Below are 17425 nucleotides of genomic sequence, written 5' to 3' on the forward strand. Positions count from 1 at the left end.
ACCCTCTTTACTCAGATTGAGAAAGAGTCCCAAAGAATCATTATTACTTCTACTAAAGAATCATTAGTTATTTTTATTCCATGAGGCACATCCTCACTTTATATCCCTTAGCAAACCACGATGAATATTAATTCAAATGTTCAAGTCAAATGTATGTTTGTGCTTGTTTTATGGATAAGACAATATCAGCCTAGATAAAAAATGCTAAGGTCTTAAGCTTTTTCACTAACTTTTAACAGCAGCCATTGAGCTGTGGAGCAGTATGTTACCTGCCCTCTGTTCATTGCTGTTCACTCCTCTATCTTAGGTAATCACTGAACATAAGATAGTAGCATTTAGTAAGCAGCCAAAGTAAGCTGAGAACAGTAACAAGATGTGCCTTAAAAAGTGAGATTTGGCCTTTGCTCTTAAGGACCTTGCAATCTACTAGGATCCATGCATTAAAAAATATTAGACATATCTACACAACTACACTTACTCCACAACAGTGTTTATTTAATAGGTATTCACCGTTGCAATGCACAAAAATGTATAAGAACATATTTATATTTCATTTACAAAAAAATAAAAAATTAAAACAGGAAGATACCATTTTCTCCTGATTGGCAAACATTAAAAAGTTTAATAGCACACAAAGTTAGCTCGGGTGTGGGGAAAAAGGCATTTTCATAGGCTGTTAGTGGACACCCATGTACACAGATACATGCTCTTCGGAGAACATTTTAGATATATTTTCAAAATTAAAATACTGATGTCGACCCAGTAATTCTACTCCTGAGAATTAATACTCAGATCTCCTCACATGTATGTCCAAAGATGGTAAATTCAGCATTGCCTCCAGTAGCCAAAGACTAGAAAAACTGAAACACCCATTAATAGATTTTTTAAAAATTAAAATTTGATTATTATTAGTCATTTAAATGGAACTCATAAAGAATGTGCTCCAAAATATTTTATTAAGATACACTTCAGGAAATGTCAGTTAAGTGTATAGACTATGCCTCTATTTGTATAATATTATTAAAAGAATGCATATTAGTATGTTGGTATGTACTTGCATATGCATAGAAAATTTTGAGGAGGGCATAAAGAAACTTATTAGCAGTCACCTTTGTTGAAGGGAGCTGGAAGATCAAGGAAGAAGAGAAACATATTTCTCATTGTATAACCTTCCAATTGACTTTAAAAAAAAACTAGATGTTTTTATTTTAATATTAAAATATATACACATTAATTAGCAAATGTCAGCAAATTTTTTAAGCTTCAGGAATCTTCTTAGTATAATTTGTTAAAGTTGAAGCTTAAGGAAATTAAATAAATAGGGTTAAATAAAATTCAATGACCTTTTAATAAAGAACCGCCTTCTAGAAGTCCTGCTTTGGCAGCATTCAAAGCCTGTGTAATGAAAATTGTCCCATCTTCACAGCCACATATTAGTTTATCAAGACTTGGGACATACTCTGACGAAGTGACTCCCACTGTTCCAATTCCAGAGACATGGTCAATAATACTTTGTGACATGGTATGATGCTTATCAAAATTATCTTGAAGGGTCCAGGTGGCAGTTATTGGTATTTCTAAAAGGAAAACACATGAAAAAGGGAAAATTCAGTTTTTAAATTCATCACAGATATGGAAAATGTTATCAAGGAACCATCCCTTGGGGTACCTAAGAGGCTCTTTTGCCATTCTAACAGTGGCTATCCGCAGAAGAGTTCTCCTGTCATCTACTGTCTTTATTCCAAATGCTATTTCCAATGAAATCCTCTGTCCTTCAAGGAGCCTCAGAAGAACAGGTGTGTATTAGTGCATTCATTTTAGACTTAGGTCAACTGAATAGAACTGAGAAAGTCTTGCAATGACGTAAAGTGGTGGTCCAATCTCCTAAGTTCTCTGTGTCTCAGCAATATTAAGAAGGAAAACTGAGGGTCTATTAGTTATGTGAGGAAAATGGAAGAAATGTATTCTTTAAATATCAAGGGTATGAAAATCATACCAACCCCCCCCCCCGGACAATTATCTATGAGTACCAAGAACACTGGTTATCCTTTTACATAGCATGCTACCCAACCATTTGAACTGGGCCTCAAGTAGGCTCAGGAAGGGAGAGAAGCTTGGATGCAGGAGCAAAGAGGGCAAGTCAAAGCCAACCTACCTCTCTATGAAAGAGACCCCTGGTCTTGCAGTACATATGCCACAATGACTATGAAAACCTAGAGTCCAAACCTGAGACAAGCATCAAACGCTGTCGTAGATGTCTATGGTTCTAATTATAAAGAAGGTTAACTAGATGCTAACTTAATTCTGCTGCTGGCAGTGGAACATACGTGAAAAATCCTAGGGTCACCATCAGGTGGCCTCAGCAGGGGCAGGGTATGTATTTTATTTTATTTATTTTTTTTAAAGATTTTATTTATTTATTTGACAGAGATAGAGACAGCCAGCGAGAGAGGGAACACAAGCAGGGGGAGTGGGAGAGGAAGAAGCAGGCTCATAGCAGAGGAGCCTGATGTGGGGCTCGATCCCATAACGCTGGGATCACGCCCTGAGCCGAAGGCAGACGCTTAACCGCTGTGCCACCCAGGGGCCCCTGGTATGTATTTTAAGTCTTAAACTGAACTTGTGAGAAACTTTTCCATACGCTGTACTAAGTTCTCCATCTATTTTTTGACCCATTTCTTATTAACCTAGGACTATTATGAACCATTTTGAAAGCATTTGGGACAAAGACACTAAAAGTTATACTGGTAGATTTGTTAAATAGTGGAAATTTGCTAGAAATTAAGTATTGAGGACCTTGTTTCTGCTGTGCCCCAGACAAGGATTCACAGAGATGACTTAATGACTTGGGTAAAAGGGAAAAAGAGTAAAACAGCCTTCCCCAATTTGGAATACGTGGTCTCAGGAGTTTGAAGGTTCTCCACAATAACGTTTACTCTAATAATCTCAGTTTTGTATTCTATGAAAAACTAAAGTAAGCAAATGCTAAATGTTTTAGTGGCCAAGTTTATATCTGTGCCTGTAATTCCAAGCAGCTGCAATACCACCAACAGAGAAATTGGCTGAAAAGGTACAGTATATGGGCACGACAAATTCAAAAACATGAGTATGGTGTATCAGCCTATCCTACATTCATGCTGCAAGCGCTCATTTCATTTCAATAAAACACCATTCCTGTTAAATGGATGTTCATTTGAATTATATTGGTTGTATTATTGTACAAGATCTATAAACATCATGTTTGGGGCGCCTGGGTGGCTCAGTCGGTTAAGCATCCAACTCTTGATTTCGGCTCAGGTCATGGTCTCAGGGTCGTGAGATCAAGCCCTACTTTGGGCTCTGGGCTGGGTGTGGAGCCTGTTTGGGATTCTCTCTCTCTCTCTGCGCCCCCCCCCCCAAACAAAGACAAAAACAAAAAATGTTTATACCTACCTTTATGTTGACATCTAATGCATAGTTGTACATGAGAAAATTTGTCTTATTCGTAGCCTCGTGTGACTCAAATGAGAAAAACACTGAGTTAATCATAAACTCGTTCTCAGAAGACATGTGATTAGAAATAGGTTAGAAATTGTCTTACCTCTAGGAGAACCATCAAACTTGGATACAGGAACATCAGGGATGTGCCACAAAGTAATTCTTCCTGAGACTTCTCCGGAGAAAAGTACCTTATAAAAAGGCTCTTTCCGTTCATTCATGTAGCCCATAACAAAGGAAAGGCTCTGGTTCAAAACAAAAAGTTAGCTTTTATGTAGAAAAAATATCTAAATATAAAATGACAACCACCGTTTTAAAATGGAGGGACAGGACTTCATAGATGAACTAAACTGTTTCCGTTTGTTTCCTGGTCTTTCAAAAATTCCAAGTAACTTAACTGAAATAATCTCTTACTCGACAGAACAATTTTTTATAAAATAGAAGCAAAGTCATCAGCTAGACTTCGGAGAGTTACTGAGAATATTTAACATTTACTGAACTTGTTCTGTGTATGTGTGACACATGCTGTTAGGGGCTTTCCATCCATTCAGCTAAATAATCCTCACAATAATTCTGTGAAGTTGATGCTATCACTGTCTCCAGTTTACAGACGAATAAACTGAGAGTGAAGACGTTGATTTACGCAGAGTGCTAACAGACAGCAACATGCTTTGGAGTCCAATAATTCTGACTCAAGAGTCCATGACTTCATGACCATACTCTACTTCCCACTAAGGAGGCCTGATTATCTTTATGGCCCCTTCAGCTCCAATCGTCAATGAAAATAGCAACAACTAATATCTGTATGGTAATTTTGTCTTATTAATATACTTTCTACTTTCTGTTGACTATTTTTCAGATTGAATATGTTTGATTTTAAATATCCTAAGTGGCCACACATAAAAGAGTCCATAACATATAAATAAATAAGTAAACAAAGAAACAAATATTATATTAATATAAATAAATATATAGTTATCGTTTATATTAAGACATATTATATATTTATGTGCATGAAGTTATAATTTTGCTGAGGCAGAGTAGGAATATTGGGCACCAGAGTTCTGGAAGATAGGCTTTTACTAGTGAATGGGTCTAGGATCTCTCTAGTATCTCAGTGCAGCGTAGGTGTTCTTTGGGCAGACTTGCATAGAGAGATTCTGCACAAGGGATCAAAATCATTAAGTGATTATAAAAACAAAAACAAACACTTCTTTTGATCTACGAATAAAAGGCACCCTGGAAAGAAAGCCAACCGCTGGTGCTAGAATTAAAGAAGTCTATGAAAGTGATAGTTCCTAGTCAGAAAAGAGGCTTGAAGGTCAAGACTTTGATGTATTATTGGAAAGATTCTATACTATATCTGTAGAGAATAGTAAAGGCCAAAACACTGCTCTACTTAATCCTCACAACAAAGCTGCCAAGTAAGTAAACATTGTTATTATTCCTGTTGTGGGGGTAAGAAAACCAAGACGGGAAGAGAAAAAGACAGGAATCCAAAACCATGCAAACAAGATGCGCAATCCTCTATCGTCTCCCAAAATGAGAGCGTTGCAGAAGAGAAACAGTTCAAATGAAGTCAGTTCTCTGAATAAATCTTTTTTTTTTTTCTTTTTTTAAGGTGCAGAAGGCACTTTGGAGTCTACACTTTTCAGGCCATCACCTTTGTAGGGTTAGAAACGGTGTTGATAAACTTTGGGTAAACTGGCTTCTCAAACTCTCCTGACCTTGAGGAATCTTAGCACTGACTAGTCCAACTCCCTCCGGATTTTGACGTGGGAATGAAGCTCCAGGGAGGTGGGGTGGTTATTCGGGTTGGTGGCAGGCAGCATGCGTCTGCCCTCACAGCTCCAGGCACCGTGGCTCACGGTCCTGGGCTGCTGTCATCCCCTCTGCCCTCACTTGCTCACACCCACTCCTTGTCGCCTCCGCCCTCATCCTTCCCAGTGGTTCCCTCTCCTGTTCTGCTATTCACCTGCACACCTCCTCAGAGCCTCTTACCGTACGAATTCTGATTTTTCATCACGGCACCCCACACACATCACGAGGAGCACTCATCCTCCAAGAGGGAGTACCTCCAAGAGTAATAAAATAGTCTTCAAGAGTGAATCCTCTTGGGTTAACTGCCCGGATTCAAACCCTGGTTTAGCACATACTAACTCTATTAAAAGAGCCAATTACTTGATCTGGACAATTTACTTAACCTCTCTGTGTCTCATTCTCCCTAACTGTCGAAGAAGGCCAATAAAAGCACCTATTATATGGGATTGCTGTCAGGATTAATGAGTTGCTGAAGGTGAGGTGCTTAGAATGGTGGCGTGTCTGTGGTACATACTCAGTGAGTATTAACCATTCTTATTATCCACTTTTCAGAACAACTGAGAAACTTGCTCCCAAGTCCCACTGCCAGGCTCTGGGGCCAAATGGCCTAGGTTCAAATCCTAGGAATTAACCTCTCTGAACAAGTTGCCTAACATCACCATCATTGTCATTACTCTTAGTTCATGCACCCCAATTCCCCGTCGGCAAACCTCAGGCTGTTTCTACGCCAGCTACTCCCACCTCAGCACTGCAGAGTTACTCCATAGCTAACACCCTGGAAAGCCCAGTACCTCATCTCAACAACCAGGACCCCTGTCACAGGCCTCAGTGATCATCAGCTGTGATCTGAAGCTGGAGACTTTCACAAAGTACTGAGAGGAAGGGGCAGTCCCATCTTGCTACTACAACTCCATCAGCAGATATGTTCCTAGCACGACAAATGGTAACTCTGAAAACACGTTACTGTCAAACACTGACATGTAATTCAACAGTGTCATTCCAAAAGAAGAGTCGACTTAATCCTGCGTATTTATAGAATCCCCTTTTCTAAACTCATTTTATTTACCAAACTCATCAACCAAAATGTTACCTTCTAACTGCAGGAGAAACCAGTAAGTCTTATATTTAGTGAATATCGGGGATGTTTTGAATAAGGAGAATAATGTCAGACTTTAATTTCTTGATGGACAAAGGGCAAGCAAAGGTGTAAGGTGGGCAGACCAGCTTCTTTAAGTTTCCAATTATTCTCGTCATATTTCACTGGCGTCCAAGTACTTCCACTTTTAAGATAAAGAAGTAACTGAAGTTGTGTAAACAAGAACTATTGATAGAAGACCCATAAATCTATGTCTTTACATTTTGAGGAACCTAATAAGACGGCTTCCGCTAAGACTGGTATTTTTTAGGTTAATTTGTTACTGCTGTGCTTTTTCCACATTATTTGTGTATAGCACTGGTATCTGGAGCCGACTGGAAGCTCTTAAAGGACACTACTTATATTTTAGCTTTTAGGGAAAACTGTGGAGCTAAAAGAATGGGCAGGCAGGTCCTTTAAAAAATATCTAAAAATGCTTTTCTGGGTAAGCCACAATACTGCTTTTATGACCAACAGCAAAACAAGACTCGACTACCATGCACACATGACTTTAGAAATAGTGCCTGATGCCATAATTCTAAAGTTTGCCTATGCTTCGGTGGCACTTAGAGTTCTCATTTTTGGCTGGCAGCTTCTTAATCAAGTTTTTGCAACAAAACCTTGATGACATGTTAAAAGGACAATCACGGGAACTATAGGATCTCCAACAGCAATGCTACCTAATTAAGCAAACCATCACTTTGTAAAAAAATAACATGCTTCCTTGGTTGACACATCAGTAATCCAAACACCTCCATTCTCCATGAAATACTTCTTTGAATAATTAACTGATGACCAAGCCCATAGGTTAACACAACAACAACAACAACAAAAGCCCCACTTTGGTTAGCACTACTAAAATAAAATGACTTATTTTATAGACACTTTACATAGAGTGTCAAAGGACATAATTCGGTCAAGTAAAAACACAATTATATCCTCATCTCTGCCAGGAATCACAATTATATTTGTTTTAGCAAGAAAATTTATTCAGAAGAAGAGCTAAATATATGCAAAAAATGATAAATACTGAGTTAAAAAAAGCAGGATATAAACCATTTGATAAAGTTTAAAAACTGGATTAGCCACATCAAAATGGTAATAATTTTATATCAAACCATTTATCCAAAGAGTCAGTGAAAAATGTGTGTGTGTGTGTGTGTGTGTGTGTGTGTGTAGAAAGAGGGAGAGAGAGAGAATAAATATAGCAAAATGTTGACAACTGATGAATCTAGGTAGAGGGTAGATGAGTGATCACTGTCCTATTCTTGCAACTTTTTAAATATTTGAAATTTTCCTGATTAAAATAAGTAAACACATAAAAATACCCCTCATGAATATTTATAGTGGCAAAATTAAGAATTTCCGTTCCTCCTTTTTTAACTTTGGTAATTTTTCTATAATAAATACATATTGTGTAATCAGACTTTAAAAAATACATTTTTCAAAGGCAATGTTTTCTCTTCAGTACCCATTAATAGCTGGATTTGATTTTCTCATTGATAACTTGCTGTGATTCTTCAACTTTTTCAAGTCCGACTCTGTTACAGACAAAGCAACACTTATCTGAGATGCGGAGTGACAGTTTGCAGGCAGTCACTCTCTCCTGGCATTACCTTATTTTCCTGCACAGAAGTAGAGCACAGTAAATGAGGATAAATGGTCTCTTTGAGCACTCTTCCATCAGCAGGGTATATGCTTTTGGAAAGCCCGCTGCATGGCGAAAAATAAAAAGCAGAATTTAGAACTTTGGGGTTCTTTATTCGTTGTTGTTTTTTTTTTTTTTTTCCTCCTCCCACTTTCAAAAGCTGGATGGTACCATTCAAGTTTCTAAACTCTAGTTAGAAATTGTTGGGTTAATAATTACAAGTGACTTTTTGAAAACCCAGCACCAGCTGTACAAGTTATACATGGTTAATCTCATTCCTTCATCCCCTGCTGTTTTATACAAAGGCTGAAGCCTACAAGCCCAGAGTAAATCTTCTAGTGCCAAAGTTGTTTTGTTCTGGTTTTTGATCACGGGTGGCATGCAGGGATTTTTCCATAATAAACCTCCCAAAGTTCATTTTCTACCTGAATGTTTTGTAAGCCGCTCCCATCTGAGCCCACCTGTTCAGCAGCTGATAGATGTAACTGTGACCATCTTCTGTCCAGACGATGATTCTGTGAGCCGCAAGCACCTCTCCCCCAGCAAAACACTGCCCGCTTCCACTAACTTCAGTCCGCAGAAGGGAAAAATCACAATAATCATAAACCTAAAATACGAAATAAATGACACACGTTAACAAAAGCTTTTAATCTAATCTGCCAATGAGATGAAAGATAAATTATGCTTATCAAGACCATTTAGATGGCAGTGTTAATGCAACAATATATTAACTATTACTAACAGGGCACACTGTACTCATGTACCAAGATGATATTTTACTGGTACTTATTTTTTCACATTTATATTAAGGTAGGTTTCAGTGAATAAGCTTTGTGCCATTCCAGAATCTGCCCATTAAGCACAGAGACCAAAAAATTCCAAAACGTATATATAATTTTATTTCTTCCATATGGTAGCCCAACTTTAAATTTTGAAAATTTATTACACAAAAAAGTTTATACAGCCGAAATCTCGTTAGACCACATACTTTATATTTTTGTTCAAAAGTATATTATCAGCATATAAATTAAGACAATATGGTCTTGTCAACTGGGCCAGCTATATGGAACATTAAAGAAAAAAAGGACGCCATCAAATGATATAATAACAGTTTTTCTTTCTTATTGGAGAGGCCAGTGACTATAGTCACAAGAAAGGAATGTATATTCCTTAAAAATGAATGTAGTGACTAAGCAGAAAAAGCCTCAAAATAAAATCAACGTATGTAGGTGAAAAGTATTAGTTTTCTTTTTAGTTCTAAAGTGCAGGCATCAAATTTTAAAAATAATCTAAAGATAAATACTCACTATCACAATACTTTGTTATTAATAAAATTAGGATATATATTTTAGACATATATTCTCCTGAGAAGCAAAAGAGCTGAGCGCAGGGAGAGGAACACTGATAAAAGGGGCTATGAAACACAAATAATTCCATGCTCTGATAATAATATTATAGAGTTTGTGTCGTATTTAAATCATATTCTTATAATTATTGCACTGAGCAAGAAAAAATGACATTTGTATATCACTGGTAATTATTTTGTTATTTTATAATACCTTCCAACATTTAGAAAATACCACCAGTAAAAGTCTTTCTGTATATGTGCAAAATCGTATTGTCCGGCAGTTCAAGGAGTCAAGAAATCTGGATTCCTTTTCATAGACATCTTGCTTTTCCTTCAAAAGGAATGAGAACATTTTAGTACTAGTTCTAGGTAATTTATACATGACTGTACGAGAAGACTTGTCCCCTCATACACCTCAAGTACATCACACCAATTTTTCTACCCCAGTTTCCTTTTGAGTTTTCTGAACTAATAATTTACTTTGCAAAGGAAACCATGAACAGGTTTCCTCATATAATCATTCTGTAGGGACTGTGCTGGGATGCTGAGAATGTACAGATATGAGTAAGTTTCTAATTTTCAGACATGGCAGAGAGATAAAACCAAAAAAGTAAAATATTAAAAAAAAAAAAAAACCCTGTAGTACCTTAATTGCTAAAATAGAAAAATGAATAAAATGCTTTGAAAAAAAAATCAAGGAGTGGCCAAAATAGGACACCTAGAATACTATATTCACAGTACATTTCTGATAATGCTAGTGTGTGTTTCTTGGGCTCATTATGCCAACACAATTCCTAGGCTTCCCCAACCAAAAAATTCCAAAGGCGAGCTCAGAGCATAGCGCAGCTGAAACAATTTTATCATCAGCATAAATATTATGACTTTTCTGTCATCCACCACCTCAACTTGTAGCCTGATGCAGGGAGCAGGTAAATATACTGGACTCTCAGTGCATGTGACCCGCAGCTGTTGACTGTTACCTCCCGGCCACCACTCACATATCCTCAGAAGAAAGGGTCTTTATTTCTGCTGTAAGGGTCAGAAAGATATTCTTCTATGACAGATTTATGAATTTCTTTTAAAATGTAACCAACGTGTGTGTGTGCACAGGTGTGTGTGTGTGTGTGTGTGTGTGTGTATAAAAAGAATATTTGTATATGTCCTGACAACAGGCTGGAAGGATACAATCTAATTGTTACCAATGCCCACCCCTTGGAGGAGTGATGGGGGAAGTAAATGGATATAAATTTATACACTTCTACATTATTTGAACTCTTTTTTTTTTTTTAAAGATTTTATTTATTTGAGAGAGAGTGCATGCACATGAGCACGAGGTGGAGGGGGGAGGTGCAGAGGGGAGAAGGAGAGAGAGAGAAGCAGACTACCCGCTGAGTGCAGAGCCCTACGTGGGGCTGGATCCCAGGACCTGATATCATGACCTGAGCTGAAGGCAGATGCTTACTGACTGAGCCACCCAGGCGCCTCAATATTATTTGAACTCTTATCAGTGAATGGGTAGCACCCTTATAATTTAAAAAAATCAGTAAATATACTTGATATTAGAGAATAAAAAACAAGAGTTTCACAAGCCAACCTGAATGCTGTTGATAGATGAAGAGAGATCCCACACTTTGAGCTCACCCGCTACTGATACCACCAAGAGAGAATCTTCTGTAAGAACAATAAAGGTCACATGTAAGTTGACCTCTGTTATAACTGATTGCTGTAAAGATCATAGCATAGTCGTTTAAGGATTACACAGGGTTACACAGGTGGAAAATTTTGAGCCTTGGGTTTTTTGATTTTTTTTAATAAAAAATAAACATTTTAGATCACATTTTAAATTGGTTTTAAAATTTCAGAGTGACCCCCATGTAACAGAAGAATGCCACTAAGAGCAGAACTACATTGAAAATCATTATACTGTCAATATTGCACCTTCCTATTTCAGAAACAAGGAGCCAGCTTTCCTTCATTACGGAATCTGATATCTCTTCTATATCCAGAAGATACAGCAAGGCAAAAGTTCCGAGAGTTTTGCTAATCCACAACAAATGCCTGGTTGTCACTCTTGAAATGTACCAATGACCTGGGTCATGGAAACAGTGTCCTCTTTTCATTTCATCTCGACCTTTTGCTGACTTTGTAATGACTTGAACCACTGACATGGGTGTTCTCAGTTTTCCTGATCTGGCTTAGAGAACCGTCCTCAGGTAAACATAACGTAACAGGTAAACATAAAGAAGTATTTTGAACTCTGGCGCATTAGTTTAACAAATTGTTCAAAAGTGATATTTCTGTATGCACTCTCTTAGTGTCATATAATGGCCAACTCTTACCTTGAATTCTCATGGAGTGAACAATGCACATGCAGTTGATCCAATCAGGAGACTGAGATGATATAAAAGTGTGAATAACATCCAAGCTTTTGGCATCAATGATAAGAACATCTTGATATTCTCCACAACACAAAAGCCAGCCTTCCCCAGTCATCCGGAACGAGCAGTGGTAATACTATGAAAATGGAATTCAAAGCAAAGAGTTAATTATTACTAGCAATGAACATAATTTGGGCTATGGTGAAGACTTCTCTGGATTTTAGTTTTAGCATCTATTCAATTAAAGTATTTACTTGCTACCGAATAACAAGTAAAATTTCTTTTAGTTCAATTATTCCATACTTTTGAAGCATTGATTTGGGACTTCAGTCTCATTGGTAATTCACCATTTTTCTGGAGGAAGGGGGATCTTTTAGGAAGAAAGAATCTTATTCCAAGTTATGGAAAGCTCACAACTGTTTTATTTCTAGAATGCTACGTAGAATTAAACAACAACAAAAAAATCAGATTCCTTCTCCTAGCAACATTACTGTATGTTAAGAAGAAAGAAAAGCATTTGAAGAGTGTGTGAGGAATTGTGCCAAGTAAGTTTTGAGAACAGCCTTTATCAAAGATTGAGTAATATATTGTACTCTTGACAAATTCTCTCACTGTGCAGGTTTTGGTCCCAGAAAGGACTTCATGAATATTGCAGTGCAAGTCATCAATGCCAAAAGCAACGAGTGAAATATAAAAAATACTGTAAGCACCAATGGCATAATGCAATGCCTTACCTATATGTTGGAGTTCATCTACCAAAAGCCAAAATCCGTTTTAAATATTGGGAGATGATTATAAAGGTACGGCTATACTTTCTGTTATGTTTTCATAAATAAGAAATACAGAAATTAAGACCCTATCCATCCCAAAACAGGTTATAATTGAAGAGAAATAAAAACTTTTTTGCTTTATAAAATAGCATGTCATTACAACTGAATCTTTCTATGTGTGTCTGTGTGCTGTGAGTGTAACTAAGAAAAAATTAAAAATTGTCTTTCGAATTTTCTGTTTAGTGGATACAGAAATAAAGAAAGAATTAGAAAAAAAAAGCTTGAATAGTCACTTTTGGGAAAGAAAAATGCCAAAATAACAGATGATAACTGACACTATCCTACTCCAGGGACAAAATAAAAATCAAAGAAAAGAATATCCTCCAAAGACCTTTCTTTAAAGGTGTGCTTAGCAAATGCTCTAAAGGAGTTTCCAGAATCCAGAAATGTTCTGAAGGCGGGGAAGGTACTTACACAGATTGCAGTGTGCCTGTAAGGAAGTGTGGCCGTCTCCACGCACTGTCCATTGGTGACATTCCAAACACACATCTCCCTAGCACAGATAACTTTGTATTATTCTCTGTCATTTCTACTCAATTGGCTGAAATAATTTTTGTGTCACCAAGTTTTTCTTTAGTGCTGCACTTAAATGCAACCTGATCGTTTATGTGGCTTTTTGTTACAGATTACTGAGCAAGAAAATGTCGTGGTCATTAGCAGGGATGACATACCGTATCTGTGTCTTTTTGTTTGGGTAATTACACCCTGCCGCCAGCCTACAAACCTTACTTCAGCGCCAACCTGACCTAAACCAAATTGTGTGGATCCAGCTATCACAGTCTGTTAGAGTGACAATACAACAATCTTTCCATGGAAACCGCATCCTGTTGAAAATGGTTTATTTCACTGAACTTAAACTACATATTCTGAAAAGCATAATGCATCAAGAGCTGCATCTCCTGGAGGTGAGGTATCATTTTTATAAAAATAAACAGCGCCACCAAGAGGCTACATTTGGTCTACCATTGATAGGGTTTATTTCTTGGCTTATCCTGAAATGCTGAAATCACACCCCCCACTACATATTTAGAAAATTCTCATTGTTTAGAAAACTCTGACTTGCTTTCCTACATGTTACAAGGATGTACATAAAATTATGAAATACAGCTACAAAATATATCATCCGGCGTAGGACAATTTAAATCTACATGATTTCAGGTCACGAAAACCAGAATGGCTGTTTCGGAGTTGTTTGGCAATATCCTTCAGTTCTGACACTTTCAACACATAAGCAAAACTTTCCACGAAAGAATAAATGAAAGCTTTATTGGCTTTAAAGGGAGAAGCTGATATTAAGAAGCAAAAGATATGAATTAATAATAGTAAATCCTAGATGCATTTGTTGTTTGCTGGACTTTTTTTTTTTGTTTTCGTTTTTCTGGCCAAACCCTGGAAATCAATCTTTAAATCGGTGGTTCTCAACCTAGGGCGATTTTGCCCCCCAAAGACATTGGACAATGGTAAGGGATAAGTTCTGATTGTCCCACTAGGAACACACTACTGCCATCTAGTGGGGAAAGGCCAGCCATGCTGCTAAATATCCTAGGATGTGCAGGATGGCCCCACAACAAAGACTTCTCCGGTGCTCCAAAATGTCATTAGTGCTGAGGTTGACAAACCCTGTTCTGGATATAGAAACAAAATATTCGTAAGTTTTTTCTTTGTTTATATCTGACTTTATTCCAAAAAGGATTTGAGGTAATATGAAAACTCAGTAAAACAAGGGGAAAATGTGTGTGTGTGTGTGGGTGTGTGTGTGTGTGTGTGTGTGTGTGCGTGTGTGTGCGTGAAAAATAAAACTGGGAAGGAGGTAGAAACTGAAATAATATATCTCAAAGGTAAAAAAAAAAATAGAACCTTAACTTGCTATTAATATAAAATTTTAGCTTCACAAGGAATTGGAGTTTATTAGCATGGTTCTCAACTCTAGCTGTGTATCACCTGTGCATATTTCAAAAATTGTCCACAGAGATTCTAATTCTGTGGCTCTGGGTTGAGGTCCTGGCATATCTGTTTTGCAAAGCTCTTGGTCAGTTAGTCTGTTTCTAGATAAGTCTATCTCTAAACCAGTGGTTCTAAACTGGCTGTACATGAGAATTATCAGGGAACTTTTTAAAAATACTGATGTCTGGGACCGAACCCAGACATCAAGCCCCGCTAATTAAATCATATTTTTCAAGGTTGGAGCCTGGGCATCAGTAAAAGCTCTCTCAGTGATGCTAATGTTTCTAAACTCTCTTGGAATCTAATGCTTTCCCTATTTGTTTTCTTATCATCTTATTTTCTATCTTAAAGTAAAAAAAAAAAAAAAAGAGAGAGAGAGAGAGAGAGAGAAATACAAAAATACCACAAAGCAAAAACTGATTCTTTGCCTATAAATTCTTTTTAAGGAAAGAAAGCAAATGTGTGTGTGTATCAAAAGCAGCATTGACATTTTAGCTGGAACTGGACAAGTTACATACTTAATAAGAACATAGGTAAATTGACTATTAAAATGTACATTCTTCTTTTCCTTTTGAAATACTATTCCCAACATTTCTACAGAGATTAAACACCTTGAATTATAAAAAAAAAGTTTAACAATTTTCAAAGTTTTTAAATTCTTGATTTTTTAATTTCACTGAAAAGAACCCAGAGGAAAGTATCTACAACATACAAAGTTACAAAATTGCTAAATTCCCACTGAATTCCTGGAGAAAAGGCCTTTTTTCCTTATTCAGTTCTACATCCCCACCTTAGCGCCCCAATAAAAAATTCACCCAGTGGATAAAGAGATCAGTTACCATTCTGTCCACTTTTCTACTTTCAGGAACACACTATTTTCTCTTGGCCCCATTCCTATTCTTATATTTGTGTGCTTATAAAACTGTTATGATTTCTATTTTAATAGAAATAGAAAAACACGGTTTTGCCATCTTGAATTCCAAGTCCCTTATATTCTTCAAACTCTCTTTTCTCTTGTCTTCCATTATACTTTTGGGATTTCATTGGCCTTCTCAGGCTCCATTCTTCTGCTGCTTTAAATGCTGATTTTCCTTAGATTTTTGTTTTAGGCTTTCTTACGTGTTCACATTTCACATCCTCTCTGGGTGAATTACCTACTCCCATCACTTCGAATACCATGTATATGACACTGGAAACCCAGACCTGTTCACTGAGCTCTAGATTTCCATATGCAACTAGCTATTAGATATCTCTCCACGTGGATGACTTGCAAGACTTCACACTCCTCATATTCACAATGAAGCATAACATCTGTCCTCCTTAGTTTCCTATCCTCATAACTGGTATCATCACCAATGAGTTTCCCAAGTCATTCTTGACATCATACTTTCTCTTACTGCCCCCCTTGTAGAATACTCGCTACACCAGATATATTCTCTGAACAAGCAGCCTCAGCATTGTCCAGGACCGTGTTAGAAATGCAAGTTCTTAAAAATAAAATGCAAGTTCTTGAAGCTCAGCGCAGACCTACTGAACCTGTACCTCTGGGAGTGGCGCCCAGAAATCTGTATTTACACAAGTTCTACAGGGGGTCCTGATGCAAGCTCAGGTTGGAGGAACACTGTTCTAGAAGGCCCTAAGACTGGGTGCCTGCCTAATTTTCTGGTCTCATCTCCTGCTGGTGATTGAAAGTTTTATTAATAAGTAATAACCCTCTTTATCAATGCCAAGGCTTTTGTGCCTTAAGGTTTTACTAACTGTGTGTATTTATTAATATAAAATATTTATACAGCTATCTCAACGTTATTTTGGTCGGTATTCATCTGATAAATCTTTTTCCATCCATTTATTTTTAATCTATTTTCTTATGCTGTTTTTGTCTTTTAAATTGTATGACAATCTTTGTGATTTAACTAGAGGGCTCAGGCCTTCTGTATAATTGAGATTACGGTTTTAGTCAGATTTATCTTAACTACCTTATTTTGTGCTTTCCATTTGCCCCGTTTATTTTTGTCTCCTTTGGATTAAATAACATTATTTTTTTCTTTTCCAAGTTGGAAGTTCTGTATTCTATTTCTTTTATTTTTATTTCTTCTATGTGTTCTTTCAGCAGCTACCCTGGACATATCAACATGTACATCTCGCTTAAAGTCCGAAGTTAATCAACAGTTTTACCCACTTCTAGAACACCAGAATATGTGGAATCTGGTCACTACCCTATCCTATGCAACTGCTGACTAGGATTGTGCATATATGTATGGGAGCAGGGCATGGGAGAAACATAAACATTGTTGTCTAATAGTCTGTATTTATTTACACTTCCTAAAACTTTGCTGGTTTTGTTCAATATTCCTTCTTCCATTTCAGCTCCTCCTTCTCAAATCATTGCTTTTCTTACTGAAGAATATCACTTAGAATTCTGTTGCTCATAGAAGATCTGTTAGCACTGAGCATTCTCAGTATTTGTCCTAAATGTTATTATTTTTGACCTCATTTTTAGGAAGATATTTTTGCTAGACATGCAATTCTAAGTTGGCAGATGTTTTCTCTCAACTTTTTGAAGATATTTCACTGCTGTCTAGTTTCAATTTTACTGTTGAGAAGTCAGCTTAATTTCATTCTGTTATAAACTGTTTTTTCCCACTAACCACTTTCAGGATCTTCTTTTCTTTGGCATTCTGTTGCTTCGACACGTATGTATTTCCTTTCAGTCATCCTGGAATTCATTGGAATTCCTGAATCTTATGCCTTTTGCCTACTGATGAACTATAATTTGGGAAAAAAATGAAAAACTGAATCACAGCAATTCTGGGTCTCCTCTGAACATTTTGGAAGCAGAAATGC

The 17425-nt window shown here is 37.0% G+C and overlaps 1 protein-coding gene across 4 annotated transcripts in view; it reads right to left on the minus strand.

The window, feature by feature from the left end:
* Positions 1-17425, minus strand: part of WDR72 (WD repeat domain 72) — a 214113-nt gene that overhangs the window by 160967 nt on the left and 35721 nt on the right. For all 4 annotated transcript variants that reach the window (XM_057306315.1, XM_026518516.4, XM_026518515.4 and 1 more), the window contains 8 exons: positions 13052-13130; positions 11769-11943; positions 11024-11100; positions 9641-9760; positions 8543-8688; positions 8050-8146; positions 3581-3722; positions 1344-1577 (listed from right to left, as the gene is read on the minus strand). In XM_057306315.1, coding sequence (XP_057162298.1) covers positions 1344-1577; positions 3581-3722; positions 8050-8146; positions 8543-8688; positions 9641-9760; positions 11024-11100; positions 11769-11943; positions 13052-13130 — 1070 coding nt within the window. The remainder of the gene's footprint in view (positions 1-1343; positions 1578-3580; positions 3723-8049; positions 8147-8542; positions 8689-9640; positions 9761-11023; positions 11101-11768; positions 11944-13051; positions 13131-17425) is intronic.

The sequence above is a fragment of the Ursus arctos genome, unplaced genomic scaffold, assembly GCF_023065955.2.
Source record: "Ursus arctos isolate Adak ecotype North America unplaced genomic scaffold, UrsArc2.0 scaffold_36, whole genome shotgun sequence".
Taxonomy (NCBI): domain Eukaryota; kingdom Metazoa; phylum Chordata; class Mammalia; order Carnivora; family Ursidae; genus Ursus; species Ursus arctos.